Genomic DNA, 21612 nt, shown 5'->3' with positions numbered 1-21612 from the left:
GCTCAGTTGCTGAGTAATTCCTCTCTGCTTTATTTCATGATCTTGAAGCATATGCTATTGGCAAATCGCTTCCAATCTTCCCCTGAGATAAAACTGCTCCAATCGTGTCACCACTAGCATCTGTGGTAATAACGAACGGTTTCTCAAAATCTGGATATTGTAATATGGGGGGATTGATTAACTTCTCTTTTAACTGTTCAAACGCATCTTGCTGCTGTCCTCCCCATTCATAACTTTCATTTCCCTTCAGCAATTTGTGCAAGGGTGCTGCAATCTTACTGAAGTCCTTCAGAAATTTCCTATAGTAGCCTATTAATCCTAGGAATCCTTTTAACTCTTTTTTGGTTTTTGGTACTGGGAACTTCTTCACTTTTTCTATGTTCCTTTCATCCAGCTGTACCCCTCTGTCTGTGATTTTATGTCCAAGAAATACTACTTCTTTACGCAAAAATTCACACTTAGCTGGCTGCAACTTTAGCCTGTGTTCCCTTAGTCGATCGAAAATTTCCCTCAATTTTTCATTGTGTTCCACCAATGAGCTTCCATTAACAAATTATATCGTCTAAATACACCAAGCACTTGGTTCCTAGTAACCCCGTTAGTGCAACATTCATTAATCTCTGAAATGTACTGGGTGCCCCTTTTATTCCCATTGGCAGTCTCTTGTACTAATAGTGCTGATAATTGGCACTGAAAGCTGTTTTCTCTCTGTCCCGAGGGTCCATTAATATCTGATGGTAGCCACTTGCCAAGTCTAACGTGGAAAAATACTTGGCCTTTCCTAACTGGTCCAGTATTTCCAATATATTCGGTATTGGGAATGCTTCCTCTACTGAAATCTCATTTAACTTTATGTAATCCGTCACCAACCTGTACTTCATTTGCCCACTAGCATCAATCTTCTTTGGAACTAACAATACTGGTGCGTTCCAGGGACTCTGACTTTCCACAATAATACCATCAGCCAACATTTTCTCTATATGTTCCCTCAATATCAGTTTCTGTGCTTCTGGAATCCGATACGGTCGAACACTGATAACTTCGCCTTTGTGCTCAGGCAGTATCGGAAGGATATGCTTTACTGTTTCTGTAAAGAATAACCTGTCCCCCTTTAAATGAAACACATCACACACAATTTCTGCAACTCATGCTTTTCTTCTTCGTTTAAATGCTCCATTCGTAAAGCTTCTCGGACCTGTAAGCTGTGATTCCTATAACTTTTTGCCTGTTCGGCGTGTCTTGCACTCTTCGTACTGCGGCTTTATTGCATATCTTTTCTGCCACTAATTGTATGGAACTTAAACCACATTATTCCTTTCTTGTATTCAGTACACTAATGATACACTTCCCTTGTACGTTTCATACTATCGCTTCTGGAACATAAATACCTTGTGTTATCTCTTGTTTCGGTACAATAATCTCTTCACCTTCTGAAATAGCTTCATGTCCCTTGACGCAAATTCTCATAACTTTCTCCTCCCTTGGTCCGATTGTTCCACTTCTGTCACGACTTAAGCGCTCCTGGCTTTGCGTCATCCCGCCTGATCGCTGTCTCGGCCCGATACTATAACCGACGACACTCTGCTCCTTTAAATTTTTGTGGTACGGCCTATAACATCGTTTCTTCCCACACTTTCCATTTGTCGGGTCCTTACCCTTCTGATGCGCATTTACCTCTCGCATGCTTTGTACTTCTCTTGGTTCCTTTGTTGCTTCCTCTTTGGGCACTGCTAATAATGGTGTTGTCCATCCATTTATTTCTAACTTTCTGTTTCTGTAATCAATGACTGCTCTTTGCTTTTGTAGAAAATCTGTGATTACCAAAACATTATAAGGAACATCTATTCCTTTCCTTAACACGTGAAATGTGTGTTTCCACAACACAGTTTCGACTATTCTCAAAGTTAATATCACAGTGCCAAGTGTACTTACTGTACCATTTGTTACCCCTTTTAACCTCCGCACTTGTGCTCTGTCAACTGGTAATCCTGGGATCATAGCTTCTTTCTTAATTAGACTAATATGTGCTCCTGTATCTATTAAAAACTTCAATCCTCTACCAATTTCTTTGCAATGAGTCGTCGTAACATTGTTTTCTGCCTCGCAGTCTATCACCCTAACCTTGGGTCATTTGATGGTGGTAACATGTGACTGCTCCGTATCCCACCTCCTTAGTTTCCCGAAACCACTTTCTTTTTTCCCGAGGCTACTCCTAATTTTTCCATACATCGGTATGTGGTATGTCCATATTTATTACATATAAAACACTTGGGGGTTCGGCAGTCTGTCGCCTTATGCCCACGTCTCTGACATTTCTCACCAGTTATAATTTTACTACACTTAGTATCTGTATGCCCTGACTCATCACAATTATAACAAAAATTCTGGAACCTCCTAGCTTCCTCTGCCCTAGTGGGTGTCTTTACCCATAGTACTTTACTAATCATCTTTGGTTTCCTACATTCTCTAGCAATGTGACCCTTTTTCCCACAATTATAGCATTTTTCTCCCTAGTTATTTCTAATTTCTGTCTATCTACGAGCCCCTTTATGAAATCGTCCCTTTTCTTTCATCGATAGCAGTGCACTTTCCTCTGGCTGTGCTATTTCTACTGCATCCCCAAGACTTATTTCTTCCCCTCTGCTGTGAACAATTGTCTGTATTCTATCATTTACTAGTCCCTGAATAAAGCATGCACAACCTAGTGCATAAACCAATTCTAATGCACCTTTCAGCTGTGCCTTTTCTGTTACTCGTGTTATGGCAACTCTGAACGATTTGGATAGCTCGTCTATCCTATTACCCCAAGATGCTACAGATTCTCCCAGATATTGCCTTGCTTGGAACATGCAACATGCATAGAAATCTATGGTTCTCTTATCCGAATAATTCTCTTCCAATATGCTTCGAACCTCCGGCCAATTATTTGTTTGATCCCTCACTAATAGTTTCGACCTGGCCTCCCCTGTTATTTTGGACTTTACATATTGGACCAATAACTTCTCATCCTCACTTTTAACAACATCGAATGAAGCATTCAAATTCTCAATGAACTCTTGCAATTCCATTTGGTTATCCTCAAAAACCTTAGGAACTAAAACTAACGCATCTTTCGCACTTATGCCACTCTTATCACTACTGGAGGATGTCATTGTTTATAATTACAAAGGACCTTATTACTACTTCGACACGCTGTCTTGCCTGTGTCTGCTGCTAGCTGCTGGGCCACTCGTCCCGTCCACTGGGCTCTGCTAGGCCTCCCTATTGCTGGCTCTGCTGCTCGATCTCTCGCTGGGCTGCTGGGCTCCTCTCTGGTCTGCCGGGTCTTGGGCGCTGGTACTCATACGAGCCTCTTCTTCTTGCGGTGATACTCGGTGGTACAACTGTCTGCTGCTCCTTATCTTTCCCCCACTCTGGTATTATGGATCTACACATATAAGGCACCACTCCACATCTGATATCAATTTTTTTTTTTGCGTCCTGGCAGGGGTCCCGGATACCAATATAGAGTTGGGTGAGCCTGCGTGGCGCAATCGACACGTTGATGACAATTATGGGTTTGTGGTTCCCTTTAACTAGCCTTTATTACGGAGGTGAGAAGGAGTAGAATCTCCTGGACTGTCTAAGGGCGTGTAGGAGGTGTAGATACATTAGACAATACTTTCAATAGGTAGTGGGTATGAGGGGGGGAATTGGCAGCACTGAACTGTCAAAACAGTAAGGTGAGATTTCTCCTTTAACGCAATTTATTGAACTAATATCACAAAGGACATGTGAGGTGTCAGACCCTTCCCCTTACTCTGTACACTTCTATAGATTCAGCCAGAATCTCCACTTCTCACTCTATGTCGGAAACGACTACTCACGAGAACTACAACCTTTGAATTCACTCTTCGTATAAATAATGGACCCTTGTCCTATCTCACAGGAGACAAGCACCAGCCAGTGGCTTGTTCCTTCTATTGCTGAAACTAACTGTAGAGGCTACTTGAGGCAGAGACAAACTGTCCCTGTTCAAAACTATTCCAATGCAAAACTTCTACTTAGCTGACAGTTGTAGTTGCTTCCACCAGAGCATCACCGTCTTCTCGTAGTTGCAGTTCCTATAGACTCATCAGTAGCGGCTGCTACCTTCTCGATGCTGCCGGGCCTCGTCTGCTTGTGCCCTCTTCAACTTCTGCGATGACTCTGCTTCCTGTTGCTCGTGGACACCCTTAAATACTCATTTTGAAGGTCTGCTCTGCTCGGACGCAGCCCTTACATCCGCTTTCTCTAACTTATTTTTCGGTCTTCCTGGACATTTCGTTGCTGTGGACCTATATTGGTTTCAATATGTTTGGCAGAGTCCCAGGGCAGAAAGTTCCTTCTCGCCCTCCAAGGTCCGGGAGATGCACTGTCCGTATCCTCGATGTGTTTACTAGCTGAGGCTATTTGTACTGTGTGACACTTTCCCTTCCGTATCTGCGGAACTCCGGGTTTTACGGCGCGGCGTCCGCATAAGAAATACTGGCTGAACCTTTACATTATGCGTTGCTAGAATAGCTTTGTCATTTCGTTAATTAAATCCTCTGGGGACCTGACACAACCATCTGAGACTTAGACCTTTGTTTTCTAAGGAATTCTTTAACTGTCCTGAGATTCAGTCAGCTGTGTTAACACAATAGTGTGTTGTGTGAACATTAGTGCACAGATACACAGTTCGCACGATAAATACAGTAAACTGCATTTGTAACTGTGCCAATGAACTGATGTAAATGTTTCACAATTCAAGCCCATGTGTCCTCTAAAATGAACACAACAATTACTCTTAGGTGAATGAGTGTTGTTATCAGGTGTTACAGAACAAGTAGTAGTATAATCCTGAAAAGAATGAAATTACAATGACTTACTTGCAATGTCTTTGGGACTTTTGATGGAAAAACCAGACCTGGACAATCACAAAGTCTGACATTTGATGTGAGGTAAATAGTTTGGAAGTGTTTCGTGTGACCCGGGGTCCTAGAAACACTCACCACCTGAAATATTATACAAGTAGTTTATTTTACACAATCTGCACTGTTACTTACATTACATGAGATCATTATCAATATAGAAAATACAGTAAGATAATTATTACTTTACCTTTTTTCCCATTATGGCATTCATTAATGATGATTTCCCAACATTTGGTTGCCCTATACAGCCAATAGTAAGAGCTCCCTCTCGATACCTTACATGTTCAATATAGCTCGTGTCTACCTTTTTCATCTGGGGGAGAAAAAAGGAAAAATATCATTTATTAGATTTATTTATTTCAGTTGTAGGATATGGATTGCAACAGGATTTCATGTGGAAAAACAATATTTTCATCAACTTACTTCCACAGTTTCTTCTATTTCTAAATCATCACATTCGTACTCTGTTTCCATCTCCTCGGAGATTTTACTTTGCCAGGAACTAAGGTCAACTACAAAGAAATACAACAGAATCTGATACTGATCCAGAACTGTGACAAAAATTGTCATTGTACATTAATATGATTCATTTCTATTTCGCTCCAAGCTCTGCATACCAGAAACTACCACCTCATTCTGTTATGTGAGTAATATTGTATCATCCCCAAGTGTTGCTGAAATAACATGAGGAGCCTAGATTCCAATCTAAGTGGAAAACTGTGGATGCAATATTTAATAACAAATGATTTTAGGAAAGACAACAATTCCTCTTGTACAGGCAGCAATAAGCATTCTGAGCTCCTGAGAGCTTGCTAAAGATGCAAGATTTCAAATTCATAGTAAATTGCAATGTTCAGATATACAGTTATTGACTATTTACAATATCTCTAAATGTCTTAATGGTGTCAAATAATGCTTACAACTGAAAAAAGTGTCAGAAACTCACATACTTAATTATCTCACAAAGCAATACGCATATCACCATGCATTTCTAACATACTAATTAGCTTCATTATTAAATTATTAATTATATTCATATTTTGTGAGCAGTCACTACGAAAGGAAAAATAAGTGAGGTATAATGAGACAACACAGACGTAATTATTGTCTTGGCATCTCCAAATAATGAAATGAACAATAGACTATTTAGCCAACAAGTACATTTTATTCTGCCACTGAGCAGTTTTTCTTACTGAGGATGCTTACCAGCATTACTGGATTCTTACGAACTGGAACAGTAATGGTTAAATTAAGATTCATATTGTGACCAATGTGATTAGGAGTTTAATGTCTGACTTCACAATGAACCACCTATCTACATAATTGCGTTAATACTTCAAAACTGTTCCACCAGTTTCCTGCCACAATTTGGAGTTTCAACGTAAGTCAAACAAAAGATGTTTCAAACCAAATATACTACTTCAAATTTGTTAATAAAATTAATTTTATTTTATAGCACCACTGAAACACAACAGTTATTAATTCAGTGTATTGATAACTGCTGTGTTTCAGTGGTGCTATAACACTTATATTTCATAATTAATTTTATTACCTGACAGTACAAGGTATAGTTCAAGCCAAAAAGATAACTGAACTTGTCTCATATTTTACAGCTTTGAATAAGATACTCAGGAAAGCAAACTCTGATTGTAATAAGAGCTCAGTCAACAGATCTGTGTTGAGTGCAAACTTTTCACCAAGAGCAGCTTCACTAGCTATCAGCTGCTGAATAGTTTTGGGCCTCAAAAGTAGGATGAGTAACAGAGTTAGAGACCAATCACATACTGAACCTCTTACCGAGCTGTATTACCTAATGCATCTTTCTCCTCCAGTATGAGTTTCCTCCTACTTATAAATCTAGATACTATCTTTTTAGTCCATGCACCCTTATTATCAACTACATCTTTTGTTACTATACATTTCAGTGCCCAGGACGCAATAACAGCACCATAGCAAGAGAATGGAAAGGAAAGGAGGAGAAAAAAAGGAGAAGCATTCAACCTGAATTTAACTGTTTCCAGAACTGAGCACTTCTTCCATGTCCACTGATTCCTTTTTCTTTGTAAGTAAGTTTGTTTTACACTGCAGAGCCGCATCACACTTAGCAAAATGAGGGGGCACCCAAGTGAATTTTACGTATTGGGAAGTAAAAATGGAAGACTAAGGTTTATCATTCTGTCAATAACAAGGTAATGAGATATGGAAAACGAGCTTGGTTTTCTTTCGAACTGAAACACCCCAAAATTTTTCCCCCTGCTGAAACTTTCAGTCATTGCTTCTTTGCTGTAAAGATGGCATTGTAGGTGTGTGTGTGTGTGTGTGTGTGTGTGTGTGTGTGTGTGTGTGTGGAGGTAGATTGCATCCCTGCCCTGTTTTATGCCCTTTTTAATCCAGGCACTTTGTTCTTGGTCTTCCAGTCTTACTCTTTCTTCTTGCACATATCGCATATTACCTGCCTTTCTCTATAACTCACTACTATTTTTCTCAGAATTTCAGACATCTTGCACCACTTTACACTGTCAAATGCTTTTCCTGGGTCAACAAATCCTATAAATGTGTCTTGATTTTTGTTCAGTCTTGCTTCCATTATCAACTGCATCGTCATGAATGTCTCTCTGGTGCCTGTATCTTTCCTGAAGCCAAGACGATTGTCATCTAACAGATCCTCAATTTTCTTTCCCATTCTCCTGCATATTATTCTTATCAGCAACTTGGAAACATGAGCTGTTAAGTTAATTATGTGATACTTCTAATGCTTATCTGCTCTTGCTATCTTCGGAATTGTGCAGATTCTGATAATCTGATGGTGCATCCTGAGTCTCATAGATTCTACACACTAACTCAAAAAGTTTTTTGATTACCATTTCCCCCAATGATTTTAGGAATTCTGATGGAAAGTTATCCATCCCTTCTGCCTTATGTGATCTCAAATCTTCCAAAGCTCTTTTAAATTCTGACTCTAGTACTATCATGTCATCAGATAATTCCTCCCCTCACACACGCCTTCAATGTACTCTCTTTACCTTTCCACTAGCTCCCTCTGCACTTAACAGTGAAATCGCCATTGAATTCTAAATGTTGCTGCCTTTGCTTTTAATTTTACCAAAGGTTGTTTTGACTTTTCAGTAAGCTGAGTCAGTTCTTCCAACAACCATTTCTTTCTCAATTTCTTCACATTTTTCCTTCAACCATTTCATCTTGGGTTCTCTGTATTTCCTATTACTACGTTCCTAAGTGTCTTATATTAGAGTATTCCTGAATCTCCATGAACATTTTTATACTATCTTCTTTTGTCAATCAACTACAGTATCTCTTCTATTACCCAAAGTTTCTTCACAAATTACCTTTCTTGTATCAATGTTTGTCTGTATGGCATCTGTGATTGGTCTTTTTGGAGATACCTATTCCTCTTCCAATGAACTGCCTGGTTGGTACCCCTTATAGCAGTATCCATATCTTGGGCGAACTTCAAATGTATCTCATCATTCCTCAATACTTCCACGTCCCACTTCATTCCACAGTTATGTTCAGGACAATTCTCTTGAAATTCAGTATACTCTTCACCATACCTAAATTGTGAGCTGAGTTTATATCTACTCCTGCATATACCTTACAATCCAATATATGATTTTGAAATTTCTGTCTGGCCATGATGTAATCCACCTGGAATTTTCCCATGTGTCTGTGACTTTTTCATGTGTAACTACTCCTCTTGTGATTTGAGAGTATTCACTGGAATTTACTGCAGACTCACTCCTACTATCAAGCCCATATTCTCCTGTAATCAATTCTTCTACTCCTTCCCCTACAACCACATTCCAAGCCCCTATTACTAGTAGATTTTGATCTTCCTTTACATACTGAATCATCTGTTCAATATCCTCCGTCTCTTCCTCTTCTGCTTGTGATGTTGGCATATTTACCTGAGCTACTATTGTCAGCACTGGATCCTATTGAATCTGACGAGAACAACCCTGTCACTTACCTGTTCACAGTAACACAGTCTCTGCTCTACCTTCCTATTCATAATGAATGCTACTTCCGTTATGCCATTTTCTGCTGCTGCTGATATTATATTATATTATATTCATCCGACCAGCAATCCTTATCTTCTTTCCATTTAAATTCACTGACCCCCTCTATATATAGATTGAGCCTTTGCATTTCTCTTTTCATATTTTGTAGCTTCCCTACCATATTCAAACTTGTGACATTTGACACTCCAACTCATACAATGTTGCCCTTTCATTGGTTAATCCGTATTTTTCTCATGGTCGCTTCTTCCTTGGCAGTCCCCTACCAGAGACCCAATTGGCAGACTAATCTGGAATCTTTTGCCAAATGTAACATGCCGGGCTGAATCCTTGTATTAGCGCCACTTAAAGTTCACGTCACAACCAGATGTAGTGAAACATTTCGTCACCCAGTAGATAGTGTGCAGTGTTCCTGACCTACCTTGCTTTGCTTATTCAATATTGTCTTCTCGGCAGCCGCGTCCGTCTCACCTAAATCACACTGCAAATAAGAAGCCAGGATCCTAGATTATGTTTTCCACAATCAAAAGTCAAGACTGTATTCATTGTTGAACACTTATGACAACCACAGTGCGATTTATTTGTTATCATTCACACACACAATATTCATGTGACTAGACCTCTTACACTTAATAATCGTCACATTAGGAAGGTCAAAAACCTCCAGTCTTTAACAATGTTCACAATACGCGTTACATGTTCAAAGCCGAATACAATTACACTTTTTTGGCACGGACCGGAAATGTTAAGTTTCTGTTTCAAGTATTGTCACATCACATTCTGGCACCGACTTGACGCACTATGAGGCTGAAGGCCACAGAATCTGTAGTCGGAATCTGAGAAGTGACAATGAAAAAAAAAAGTTCATTGCTTAACTAAGTTACTGAAAGAGTGTAAAACCAAAACAGGATAGCAGTGGACAACCCTGCTTCATTACACAATGGAGAGGACACTTTTCTTAATTACAGTGCAGAAGTTCTGTGGGTACACCGGATGTTGTGTCTTTAATACAGCGGTTTCCATTGCCTTATTCATCCTTATGCTGTTAATCATCGCAGATTCTTCCACCTTTTAGGGGCAGTTTCCCACCTGAAGGGCAAGAGGGTGTCCAGAACCTCTATCAGCTCCTCTCATCGCTGATGATTTTTCTCAAAGTTTCAGCTGTGGTGAAGGTGAACCTGGGACCCAGGACATTTGATTACTAGTCAAAGATGCTATTCCCTGGACTACAAGTACCAACTTACGATCCCGGCAAAGGCAAAGGCTCCACTGCTGTGGTTATGAACTACCGGAATACGTCCATTTACAAGTCCTGCCACAGAGACCCCTTTTCAGAAATCCAGCAGGAGCTCCAGTCCCTCTACAGACCCCAAAGCCCATCCCAGAACCTCTCCCTCCTCACCCCCATATTCTGACATTCTACACGCTTCCTGAAGTACGTAAACCCAACCACACAGGATGTCCCATTGTGGTTGGTTACTGTATGCCCACAGGGAGAGTCTGTGCCCTGTGGACCAACACCTTCAGCATATTAACCATAACCTATCCTCCTACACAAAAGACACTAAGAATTTCCTCAACTGATTCTTCACATGTCCTATTCTTCTATCATCCAGCACCCAGCTCATCACTATCAATTCCACTTCCCTCTACACTATGTCCCGAATGCCTAAAGCTTGCCACTATTGACAATACCTTTCCCATTGCCTGATTCCAAACCTACAACCTTCTTCCTGGTCACCACAACCAACCACTTCCTCATCACAATTACTTCTCCTTTGAAGGCACCATCTACAAACAAATTACTGGCACAGCAATGGGCACCAACTTGATGTGATCCTATGCCAACCTATTCATGTGTCAACTAGAGGAATCCTTCCTAACCACTCAGACTCCCTAACCACTCACTTGGTTTGGATACATTGACAACACCTTCACGATGTGGACTGAGGGTCAGGCCACCCTATCCCATTTCTCGAGAACCTCAACATCATCTCCCCCATCTGCTTCACCTTTTTCCTCCTCAGCTCAATGATCCACTTCCTTGATGTCAACCTCCACCTCGAGGATGGCTACATCTGTACCTATGTCCATATCAAATCTACTAACCACCAACAATATCTCCACTTCGACAGCTTTCACCTGTACGACACCTAGCAGTCCCTTCCATACAGCCTAGCAACCCATGCTGACTGCATCTATAGTGACAAGCTGTCCCTCTCGAAATGTGCGGAGAGTCTCACTGAGACCTCTACAGAGTGAAATTACTCTCCCCAACCCGCCCCGAAACAGATCTCCCACATCTTGTCCAATTACCCACTGTAGAGCTCCAAAGGAACACTCCCCTTGTGACTCGGTACCATCCAAGACTGAAGCAACTGAGTCAAATTCTCTGCCCGAGTTTTTATTCTCTCTCGTCTGGCCCTGAAATAAGAAATATCGTCCCTACTATCCTCCTCATCACTCCCACAGTGCTACTCCGTCTGCTACCCAAACTACACAACAGCCTTTCTGTCCCTACTCAAACCCTGTTCTCAACACCTTACCCCATGGTACACCTGTGATAGACCTAGATTCAAAATCTGTCCCATACATTCCTTCACAACCACCTCCATCATTCCTGTCATAGGCATCTCCTCCCTCATCAAAGGCAGACCCACCTGTGAAAGCTGCAACCAATGTGCCACATCCAAAGTGAGCATGACCACTAACAAGCTTTCTGTCCACATGAACAGGCACTGCTAAACTGGGGCCAAGAGACAGATGGAACACCCGACTGCTGAGCATGCTGCCCACCACAGTGCACTTGCTAATGACTGCTTCACAGTCTGTGCCACCTGAATTCTTCCCACTAACACCAGATTTTCTGAACAGTGCAGGTGAGAAATCTCCCTGCAACATATTCTTCATTCCCATAACCCACTGGCCTTAACTTTCACTAGTCTCTGTCCTGATCCTGCACGTCCCCTTCCCCCTCCCAAGAAAGCCCTACATACACCTTCTATTCCATCAGCACACCTGCATAATCTTTTACTTTTCTCTACTCTACTCTCCCCTTGTCTCTCCCTCCCCCCTGCCCCCTCCCCATGCAAGTGGATAGGCCTTGAAAAACTGAACACAGATCAATCGAGAAAACAGGAAGAAGTTGTGTGGAACTATGAAAAAAATAAGCAAAATATACAAAGTGAGTAGTCCATGTGCGACATATGTAACATCAAGGAAAACATGAGGTCAGGAGCTCTGTGGTCCCGTGGTCAGCGTGAGCAGCTGTGGAACAAGAGGTCCTTGGTTCAAATCTTCCCTCAAGTAAAAAATTTATTTTCTTTATTTATGATCTGTCCGTTCGTTCATTGACGTCTCTGTTCACTGTAATAAGTTTATTGTCTGTTTTTTGCGACCGCACCGCAAAACGCTGCGATTAGTAGACAAAAGGACGTCCCTCTCCAATGGGAACCGAAAACATTTGATCGCAAGGTCATAGGTCAACCGATTCCTCCGCGGGAAAACACGTCTGATATATTCTATACGACACTGGTGACAGATAATAATTGTCTGAAAATGAAAAATTAAACTCTTCACTCAAGGGAAGACTAGAACCCAGGACCTCTCGTTCCACAGCTGCTCACGCTAACCACGAGACCACGGCGTTCCTGAGCTCGCATTTTCCTTGATGTTGCCTATCTTGCGCATGGACTACTCAGTTTGTATATTTTGCTTATTTTTTTCATAGTTCCACACAACTTCTTCCTGTTTTCTCGATAGATCTGTGTTCAGTTTTTCAACTTATAACTAAATCTGAGGTAGGGTGCGATAGGGAGGTTCCCTTGTTAGTACCCAGAGACCACAATGGCCATGAGTGTGCGAGTTATGGAATTATGCACATGTCTGAGTGGTTCTCTTTCCTTTTCTTTTCACCATGTGTGATGAAATATTTGTCTGATAGCTAATAATATGATTTTTTTCTGAGTCATTAGTCATCAGACTGGTCTGATGCGTCCCATCACAAACTCCTCTCCTGTGCCAAACTTTTCATCTCAGAGTAGCACTTGCAACCTACATCCTCAGTTATTTGCTGGATCTATCCCACACTTTATACAACTACATAGTTTTTACAGCTCCCTCTAGTACCATGCCAGTTATTCCCCTACGTCTTAAGAGATGTTGTATCATCCTGTCTTTTCCTCCTGTCAGTGTTTTCGGTGTATTCCTTTCCTCGGTGATTCTGCGGAGGACCTCCTTATTCGTTAGCTTATGAGTCCACCTAATTTTCAACATTCTTCTACAGCACCACATCTCAAATGCTTTGATTCACCACATCTCAAATGCTTTGATTCTCCTCTGTTCCAATTTTCCTGCGGTCCATGTCTCAGTGCCATAAAATGCTGTGCTCCAAATGTACTTTTTCAGAAATTTCTTCCTCATAACCTTTGTTTGACACTAGTAGACTTCCCCTGGCCAGGAATGCCCTTTTTGTCATTACTAGTCCACTTTTTATGTCCCTCTTGGTACATCCGTCATGGCTTATTTTGCTACCTAGGTTGCAGAATTCCTTAACTTCATCTACCTTGTGATAATGAATTATGATGTTAAGTTTCTCACTTTCCCATTTCTGTTACTTCTCTTTACTTTTGCCTTTCTTCAATTTACTCTCAGTCCATATTCTGTACTCATCAGACTGTTCATTCCATTTAACAGACACAGTAATCCTTTTCCATAAGCAAATCTTAACATTAAAATTCTTTCACCTTGAATTTTAATCCCACTTTTGAATTTCTCTTATTTTCATCACTGCTTCGTCAACGTATAGATTGAACAGCAGGGGCAAAAGACTACATTCCAAACTTACATCCCTTTTAATCCATGTGCTTCATTCTTTGTCTTCCACTCCTACTGTTCCCTCTTGGCTCTTGTACTTATTGTATATCATCCATCATTCCCTATAGCTAAACATATTTTTATCAGGATTTCAAATATCTTGGACCATTTTACACTGTTGGACACTTTTTCCAGGTCAACAAATCCTATGAACATGTCTTGATTTTTCTTCAGCCTTGCTTCCATTACCAATCGCAATGTCAGAACTGCCTCTCTGGTACCTTTACCTTTTCTAAAGTCAAACTCATCACGATGTAACAGTTCCTTAGTTTTCTCTTCCATTCTTCTGTGTGTTATTCTTGTCAGCAACTTGGATGTATGAGCTATTAAGCTGCTTTTGCGGCAATTCTCGCACTTGTCAGCTCATGCAATCTTCGGAACTGTGAGGATGATGTTTCTCCGAAAGTCTGATGGTATGTCGTCAGTCTCATACATTTTACATAACAATGTGAATAATCTTTCTGTTGTCACTTCTCACAATGGTCTTAGAAATTCTGATGGTAAGTTATCAATCTCTTCTGCCTTATTTTATTTTAAGTCTTCTAAAGCTCTTCTAAATTCTGATTCTAATACTAGATCCGCTATCGTGTCCCTAGTGAACACATTATTGTGGCCACGATAGACACAAAGCCCACGCCTACCACAGTAGTAGAAGTTTATATGCCAACTAGCTCTGCTGATCACGAAGAGATTGATGAAATGTATGACGAGACAAAAGAAATTATTCAGATAGTCAAGGGAGACGAAAATTTAATAGTCATGGGTGACTGGAATTCGATAGTAGGAAAAGGACGAGTAGGAAACGTAGTAGGGGAATATGGAATGGGGGTAAGAAATGAAAGCGGCAGCTGCATGGTAGAATTTTGCACAGAGCATAACTTAATTATAGCTAACACTTGGTTCAAGAATCATGAAAAGAGGTTGTATACATCGAAGAGGCCTGGAGATACTGGAAGGTTTCAGATGGCTTATATAATGGTAAGACAGAGATTTAGGAACCAGGTTTTAAATTGTAAGACATTTCCAGGGGCAGATGTGGACTCTAGCCACAATCTATTGGTTATGGACTGTAGGGTAAAACTGAAGAAACTGCAAAAAGGTGGGAAATTAAGGAGATGGGATCTGGATAAAATGACAGAACCAGAGGCTGTAGAGAGTTTCAGGGAGAGCATTAGGGAATGATTGACAGGAATGGGGGAAAGAAATACAGTAGAAGAAGAATGGGTAGCTTTGAGGGATGAAATAGTGAAGGCAGCAGAGGATCAAGTAGGTAAAAAGACGAGGGCTAGTAGAAATCCTTGGGTAACAGAAGAGATACTGAATTTAATTGATGAAAGGAGAAAATATAAAAATAAATGAATGAAGCAGGCAAAAAGGAATACAAATGTCTCAAAAATGAGATTGAAAGGAAGTGTAAAATGGCTAAGCAGGGATGGCTAGAGGACAAATGTAAGGATGTAGAGGCATATATCACTGGGAGTAAGATAGATACTGCCTACAGGAAAATTAAAGAGACCTTTGGAAAAAAGAGAATCACCAGTATGAATATCAAGAGCTCAGATGGAAACCCAGTTATGAGCAAAGAAGGGAAAGCAGAAAGGCGAAAGGAGTATATAGAGGGTCTGTATGAGGACATTGTACTTGAGGACAATATTACGGAAATGGAAGAGGATGTAGATGAAGATAAAATGGGAGATATGATACTGCGTGAAGAGTTTGACAGAGCACTGAAGGACCTAAGTTGAAACAAGACCCCAGGAGTAGACAACATTCCATCAGAACTACTGACAGCCTTGGGAGAGCCAGGCCTGACAAAACTCTACCATCTAATGAGCAAGATGTATGAGACAGGCGAAATATCCTCAGACTTCAAGAAGAATATAATAATTCCAATCCCAAAGAAAGCAGGTGTTGACAGATGTGAAAGTTACCGAACTATCAGTCTAATAAGTCACGGCTCCAATATACTAACATGAATTCTTTACAGACGAATGGAAAAACTGGTAGAAGCCGACTCGGGGAAAATCAGTTTGGATTCCGTAGAAATATTGGAACATGTGAGGCAATACTGACCCTACGACTTATCTAAGAAGATAGATTAAGGAACGGCAAACCTACATTTCTAACATTTGTAGACTTAGAGAAGCTTTTGACAATGTTGACTGGAATACTCTCTTTCAAATTCTGAAGGTGGCAGGAGTAAAATACAGGGAGTGAAAGGCTATTTACAATTTGTACACAAACCGGATGGCAGAAATAAGAGTCGAGGGGCATGAAAGGGAAGCAGTGGTTGGAGTGAGAGAGGGTTGTTGCCTATCCCCAATGTTATTCAATATGTATATTGAGGAAGCATTGAAGGAAACACAAGAAAAAAATCAGAGTAGGTATTAAAATCCATGGAGAAGAAATAAAAACTTTGAGGTTCGCCGATGACGTAGTTCTGTCAGAGACAGCAAAGGACGTGGAAGAGCAGTTGAACGGTATGGACAGTGTCTTGAAAGGAGGATATAAGATGAACATCAACAAAAGCAAAATGAGTATAATGGAATGTAATCGAATTAAGTCGGGTGATGCTGAGGGAATTAGATTAGGAAATGAGACACTTCATGTAGTAAATGAGTTTTGCTATTTGGGAAGCAAAGTAAGTGATGATGCTCAAAGTAGAGAGGAAATAAAATGTAGACTGGCAATGGCAAGGAAAGCGTTTCTGAAGAAGAGGAATTTGTTAACATTGTGTATAGATTTAAGTGTCAGGAAGTCGTTTCTGAAAGTATTTGTGTGGAGTATAGCCATGTATGGAAGTGAAACATGAATGATAAATAGATTGGACAAGAAGAGAGTAGAAGCTCACGAAATGTGGTACTAAAGATTAATGCTGAAGATTAGATCGGTAGATCACATAACTAATGAGGAGGTATTGAATAGAATTGGGGAGAAAAGAAATTTGTAGCACAACTTGACTAGAAGAAGGATTCGGTTGGTAGGACATGTTCTGAGGCATCAAGGGATCATCAATTTAGTATTGGAGGGCAGTGTGGAGGGTAAAAATCGTAGAGGGAGACCAAGAGATGAATACAATAAACAGATTCAGAAGGATCTAGGTAGCAGTAGGTACTGGGAGATGAAGAAGCTTGCACAGGATAAAGTAGCATGGAGAGCTGCATCAAACCAGTCTCTGGACTGAAGACCACAATAACAACAACATCTCTTCCCTATTGACTCTGGTTTCTTATTCTATCATGTCATCAGATAAGTCCTCCCCCTCGAAGAGGCCCTCATTGAATTCGTTCCACCTATTCACTCTCTCCTCTGCATTTAACAGTGGAATTTTCAACGTGTATGTCTGTCACTAAACATCTCCTCTGTGTAGCAAGTCTCAGCATTTATCCTTTTCAAATTGTTGTTAATCATCCATATGACATATAAAAACTTTTTAGTCTTAGATGTGGATCTTCTTTGACAGCGTCTATCATCCTCTCTACATAAGGATATCAAATAGTGGAGCAGCACTGTGGAACAAGTTGTACAAGTATCTTATATGCATTCACTGCCCTTTTCTGTACACCTCTAAAAAAACAGATTACACAATCTTTCGGTAGAAAATATTCCACCAGGTGGCTGGAGGGAACAAAACTATTCACAGTTCAGATAGCAAGTTACTTACAAACACCAAGTAACACTAATTATGATTACTATTACAATTATTTCTAGCCTGCTCTGGTTGCTGGTGTATTTTAAACTCCTGTTCGAATTCTTTCCCCCAAAATCTCACATCTTGTTTTATTTGGGATTTTTGTCAAGTTTGTATTCTGTCACCAGACAATGAGCCCCACTATCTTGGTCTTGAATAAGTTCTTTGTTCTACGCCCCCCCCCCCTTTTTCACCACCTACTGCAAGATCTAGTGTTTTCCCATTACTTCATATTCATGTCTCTTCATTTGCTCTTCAACTCTGCAACATTATGGCCTTTTAATTCATGATTTTAATTTAATTCATGTGTGTTTTTATTAATCAGAACACACTTACTGGTGGATGTGCTTATTTAATTCACTACATTCTTAGTGATATGAGCTACTTCCTACATTTCCAGTTTTATTTTATTTGTGCAACCAGTTTCAGTATTACCTTATGCCATCTTCAGGTCCCCTGACCAAAGTGCAGGAAGAATCCCACCTCTGTACAAAAGGTGGAATTCTTCCTACATATCGATCATGGGGCCTGAAGATGGCACAATATAACAAAAAACTGGTTGCACAAATAAAATAAAAATGGGAATTTAGATGACTGAAGGTGTTTTGATATGACCTTTCATTCCTTATACATCTTACTGACTATTCTCACACCTAACTACATTTCCTTTGAGGGGGAGATATCCAAACAAATCTGCCACACTCCCATGGGCAGCAGCATGGCACCCTCCTATGCTAACCTGTTTATGAACCATTTAGAGGGAAGCTTCCTAATGTACCTCCGTTATCTGAACCAAGGGTCAAAATACCATAATCTCTTTCTCTGTAGCCTCAACACTTCTCCCATTCACTTCAACTGAACCTTCTCAGCTAAATGAGCAACCTTCCTGGACATTGACCTCCACCTCTCTCATGGCTCCATCCATACTTCTGTCCACACTAGTCATCAACAATGCCGACAGCCGTAATCCCTTCTATAACAAAAATTCACTCCCATATAGTCTGGCCAACTGTGGATGGTTTATTTGGAGTGACAAAAAAATAATTCCCTTTCCCAGTAGGCTGAAGGTCTCACAAAGGCCTTTACAGGCAGGCTAGCCCCCAAACTTATTCCGCAAACAGATTTCCCATGCCATGTCTCCAAACACCCCTAATCCTCCCGTCACACCCTAAGAACAAGCTGCAAATGACCACCCTGCTGCCCCCCTCCAATATCAACATGCAGTGGAGCAATTTAACCATGTCTTTTGCCAGGTCTTTGAGTATCTATCAGCGAGCCCAGAAATGAAGGACATGCCACCCATACTCCTTCCCACCCATTTTAAAGTGGTATTCTCCTGTCCACTCAACTAACCCAATGTACTGGTCCATCCCAATGCCACTCACACTCTCAATCATATGTCATGAGTCAGACTCCTTTGGGAGACCCAACTGCAAGACCTACAAGCACATTCTATTCTGGTCCCATCACAGGATTATCCTATCTCATCTCGGCACGAGAACCTGTGAAAGTAGTCATGTCATGCGCTTGCTCTCCTGCAATTTCTGTACAGCTTTTTATGTGGTCAATACCACTTGAATGAATGGCCACTGCCAAATTGTAGCAACGAGCAGAGTTGGCCACCTAATAGTAAAACACACTGCTGAGTGCAGCATGCTTGATTACAATGGCTGCTTCACAGCCTGTGGCATTTGGATCCTTCCCCCCAGCACCAACTTTTCTAACTGTGTAGATGCAAGTCATCCTTGCAACTCATCCTTCATTATTATAATCCTTCTGGCCTCAATACCTGCTAATCTCCTGCCCCATACCCTCTCCCTATAGTTCTTCCTCTCTTCTGTCACCCCGCTCCCAATCCACTCACTCACAGCATCATCAATGTGTGCTGTACGAACTCAGAAGCCGTGGTGCCCATGTCTCTCATTTCTGTCCTGTGCACCAGCTACCTCTCCCTCCCACATTTGTATCTTGCATACCTGCTGCCTCTCTCCAAGCTGTCACCCACACCTTCCCAATTCCTCCTCCCTCTCCCACTACACCAAATTCAATCCTTCACCACAGTCCACCTGCAGTCCCAGTATTGTGTGTTTGGCCAGCAAAATGGTGTGTGTGTGTGTGTGTGTGTGTGTGTGTGTGTGTGTGTGTGTGTGTGTGTGTCAGCCAGCAGCACTGACTGTGTATTTGGCTGGCACAATGTATTGGGTTGGCACATATGTTCGTAGCGTTTTCCGTAAGTTTCATAAACACAACCAACACACATAACACATAACTTCAGTGATCAGTGATATATTCTCCTTCACTATTTACAACAGTCTGCCAATGCTGGGGTAACTTTTCAATTCCGCAACTGTAGAAATCTGTGGACTGCTGAGGTGAAGAACCTGTCGAGCCATGTTTGGAGTGCATTTTCATCAGGAAAGGAAGGCCCTGAAGGCTCTTTGATAGACTGTGGAAGAGGTGAAAATCTGAGGGTGATAAGGTGGGTGCAGAATGACTTCCTAACCCAACTCCTGTATCGTGTTCTTTCTCAGTCTAGCAGAATGCGGGCGGGCATTATCATGTATCATGGAGTAGCATCACTTCCTTGTCAATATTCTTGGACTGTGTCTGCAAGACATCTCGATTGTTGACAACAAATATCAACATCATGGTTACGCCTCAGGGAAGCAATTCATAGTACACCACATTGTCACCGTTTCACCAGATGCGTAACTTTATCTTTTGTGAATATGCACAAGTCATTGTACAGGAAGTTGCTGCTTTGTTTGGGCTCAACCATTCCTTTTTTTTTCCTCGTGTTAGCATAAAGACACTTTTTGTCATCACCTGTAATGACACAGGACATGAATGGTCAGTGTTGTTCATAAGCAGAGATGCCTAAATGGCCATCTGCTGATGTGGCACCTATAATACAATACTTGAATCTTCCCCTGTGCATGCAAATGTCACACAATGGTGTGACAAATCTCGAAGATCCTTCTAAATGTGGAGAGTCACTAATGTCACAACAATCCTCCTTAAAACAAGAAAAACATTTTACTTCTGTGCTCTATCCAATGCCATTATCTCCGTACATGACACAAATGTTTCTGGCTGCCTCCCTCTATTGAACTCAAACAAAAGAATATGTTGAAAATGTTCAGATTTCTCCACTTGGCACTCCACTGTCTAGTGTCCACAGCTCCACTCACTATCTCCAAATGACAAAATGACAATATGTAACTCAAACAGCAACAGTGGACTATAAATAAGAAATGGCAATCAATAAATAAAGCCACTGCACCCAGAATACAAATACGCAAAACAAAAACACTATGAACTTATGCCCCAAACTATTAGGCACGTGTGTGTGTGTGTGTGTGTGTGTGTGTGTGTGTGTGTGTGTGTGTGTGTGTGCACGCGCACGTGCGCACACACTCTTGCTCAAAAACAGGAGACACACAAAAGCTAATTCTTTTATATGTATCTATCTGTGGCTGAATGACTCTACTATTTGATGAGTTGTTATCTTTACTTTTAAATTATTCATCTGTTACTTCAGCAATGGAAGCACCAGGTAGGAATATCAACAATATATGAAAAGACAGATTGCTACTTACTGCAAAGAAGAAATGTTATGCTGCAGAAAGGCACAATTAATTGAGCTTGTCTGCAACTTAACGTGTCCTCTTTACGGTAAGTAGCAATCTGTCTTTTCCTACATTGTTCATCTGTTACTTCTAAAATTTTAATATTTAGCTGTGAAAATAATACGGTCACAAGCCCAAGATTGGTCTTAAAACAATATGCTTCATTAGGTATGGTTCTTTAGCTTCTTGTACGTACTGAAGTTATTCCAATCAAAGGACTAATTTATGTATCCAGGTACAAAAGGATATACAATTAAAACTGTCTATAGTCATAGTGCTGCTTGAGTTTTTCATACACATAAGCCACAGGCAGAGACCAACGACATACTAAGTATCAGAAAATTTCCTAAGACTTTTTGGAATCAATGTACCTAATCATTGGATTTGGGGGTCCGATACATACCAACTTAGTCATCATGCCATCTATGGGAAATGCAACCATTCATCTA

At 40.8% G+C, this 21612-nt stretch overlaps 1 protein-coding gene across 1 annotated transcript in view; it reads right to left on the bottom strand.

Annotated features, from left to right (window-relative positions):
- Positions 1-21612, bottom strand: part of LOC124583376 (guanine nucleotide-binding protein-like 1) — a 62586-nt gene that overhangs the window by 19295 nt on the left and 21679 nt on the right. Inside the window, exons 7-9 of the mRNA XM_047131337.1 lie at positions 5358-5446; positions 5122-5247; positions 4890-5015 (exon numbers count right to left, since the gene is read on the bottom strand). Coding sequence (XP_046987293.1) covers positions 4890-5015; positions 5122-5247; positions 5358-5446 — 341 coding nt within the window. The remainder of the gene's footprint in view (positions 1-4889; positions 5016-5121; positions 5248-5357; positions 5447-21612) is intronic.

Source organism: Schistocerca americana, chromosome 1 (assembly GCF_021461395.2).
Source record: "Schistocerca americana isolate TAMUIC-IGC-003095 chromosome 1, iqSchAmer2.1, whole genome shotgun sequence".
Classification (NCBI taxonomy): Eukaryota; Metazoa; Arthropoda; class Insecta; order Orthoptera; family Acrididae; genus Schistocerca; species Schistocerca americana.
This window is presented reverse-complemented; position numbering and strand designations above follow the sequence as displayed.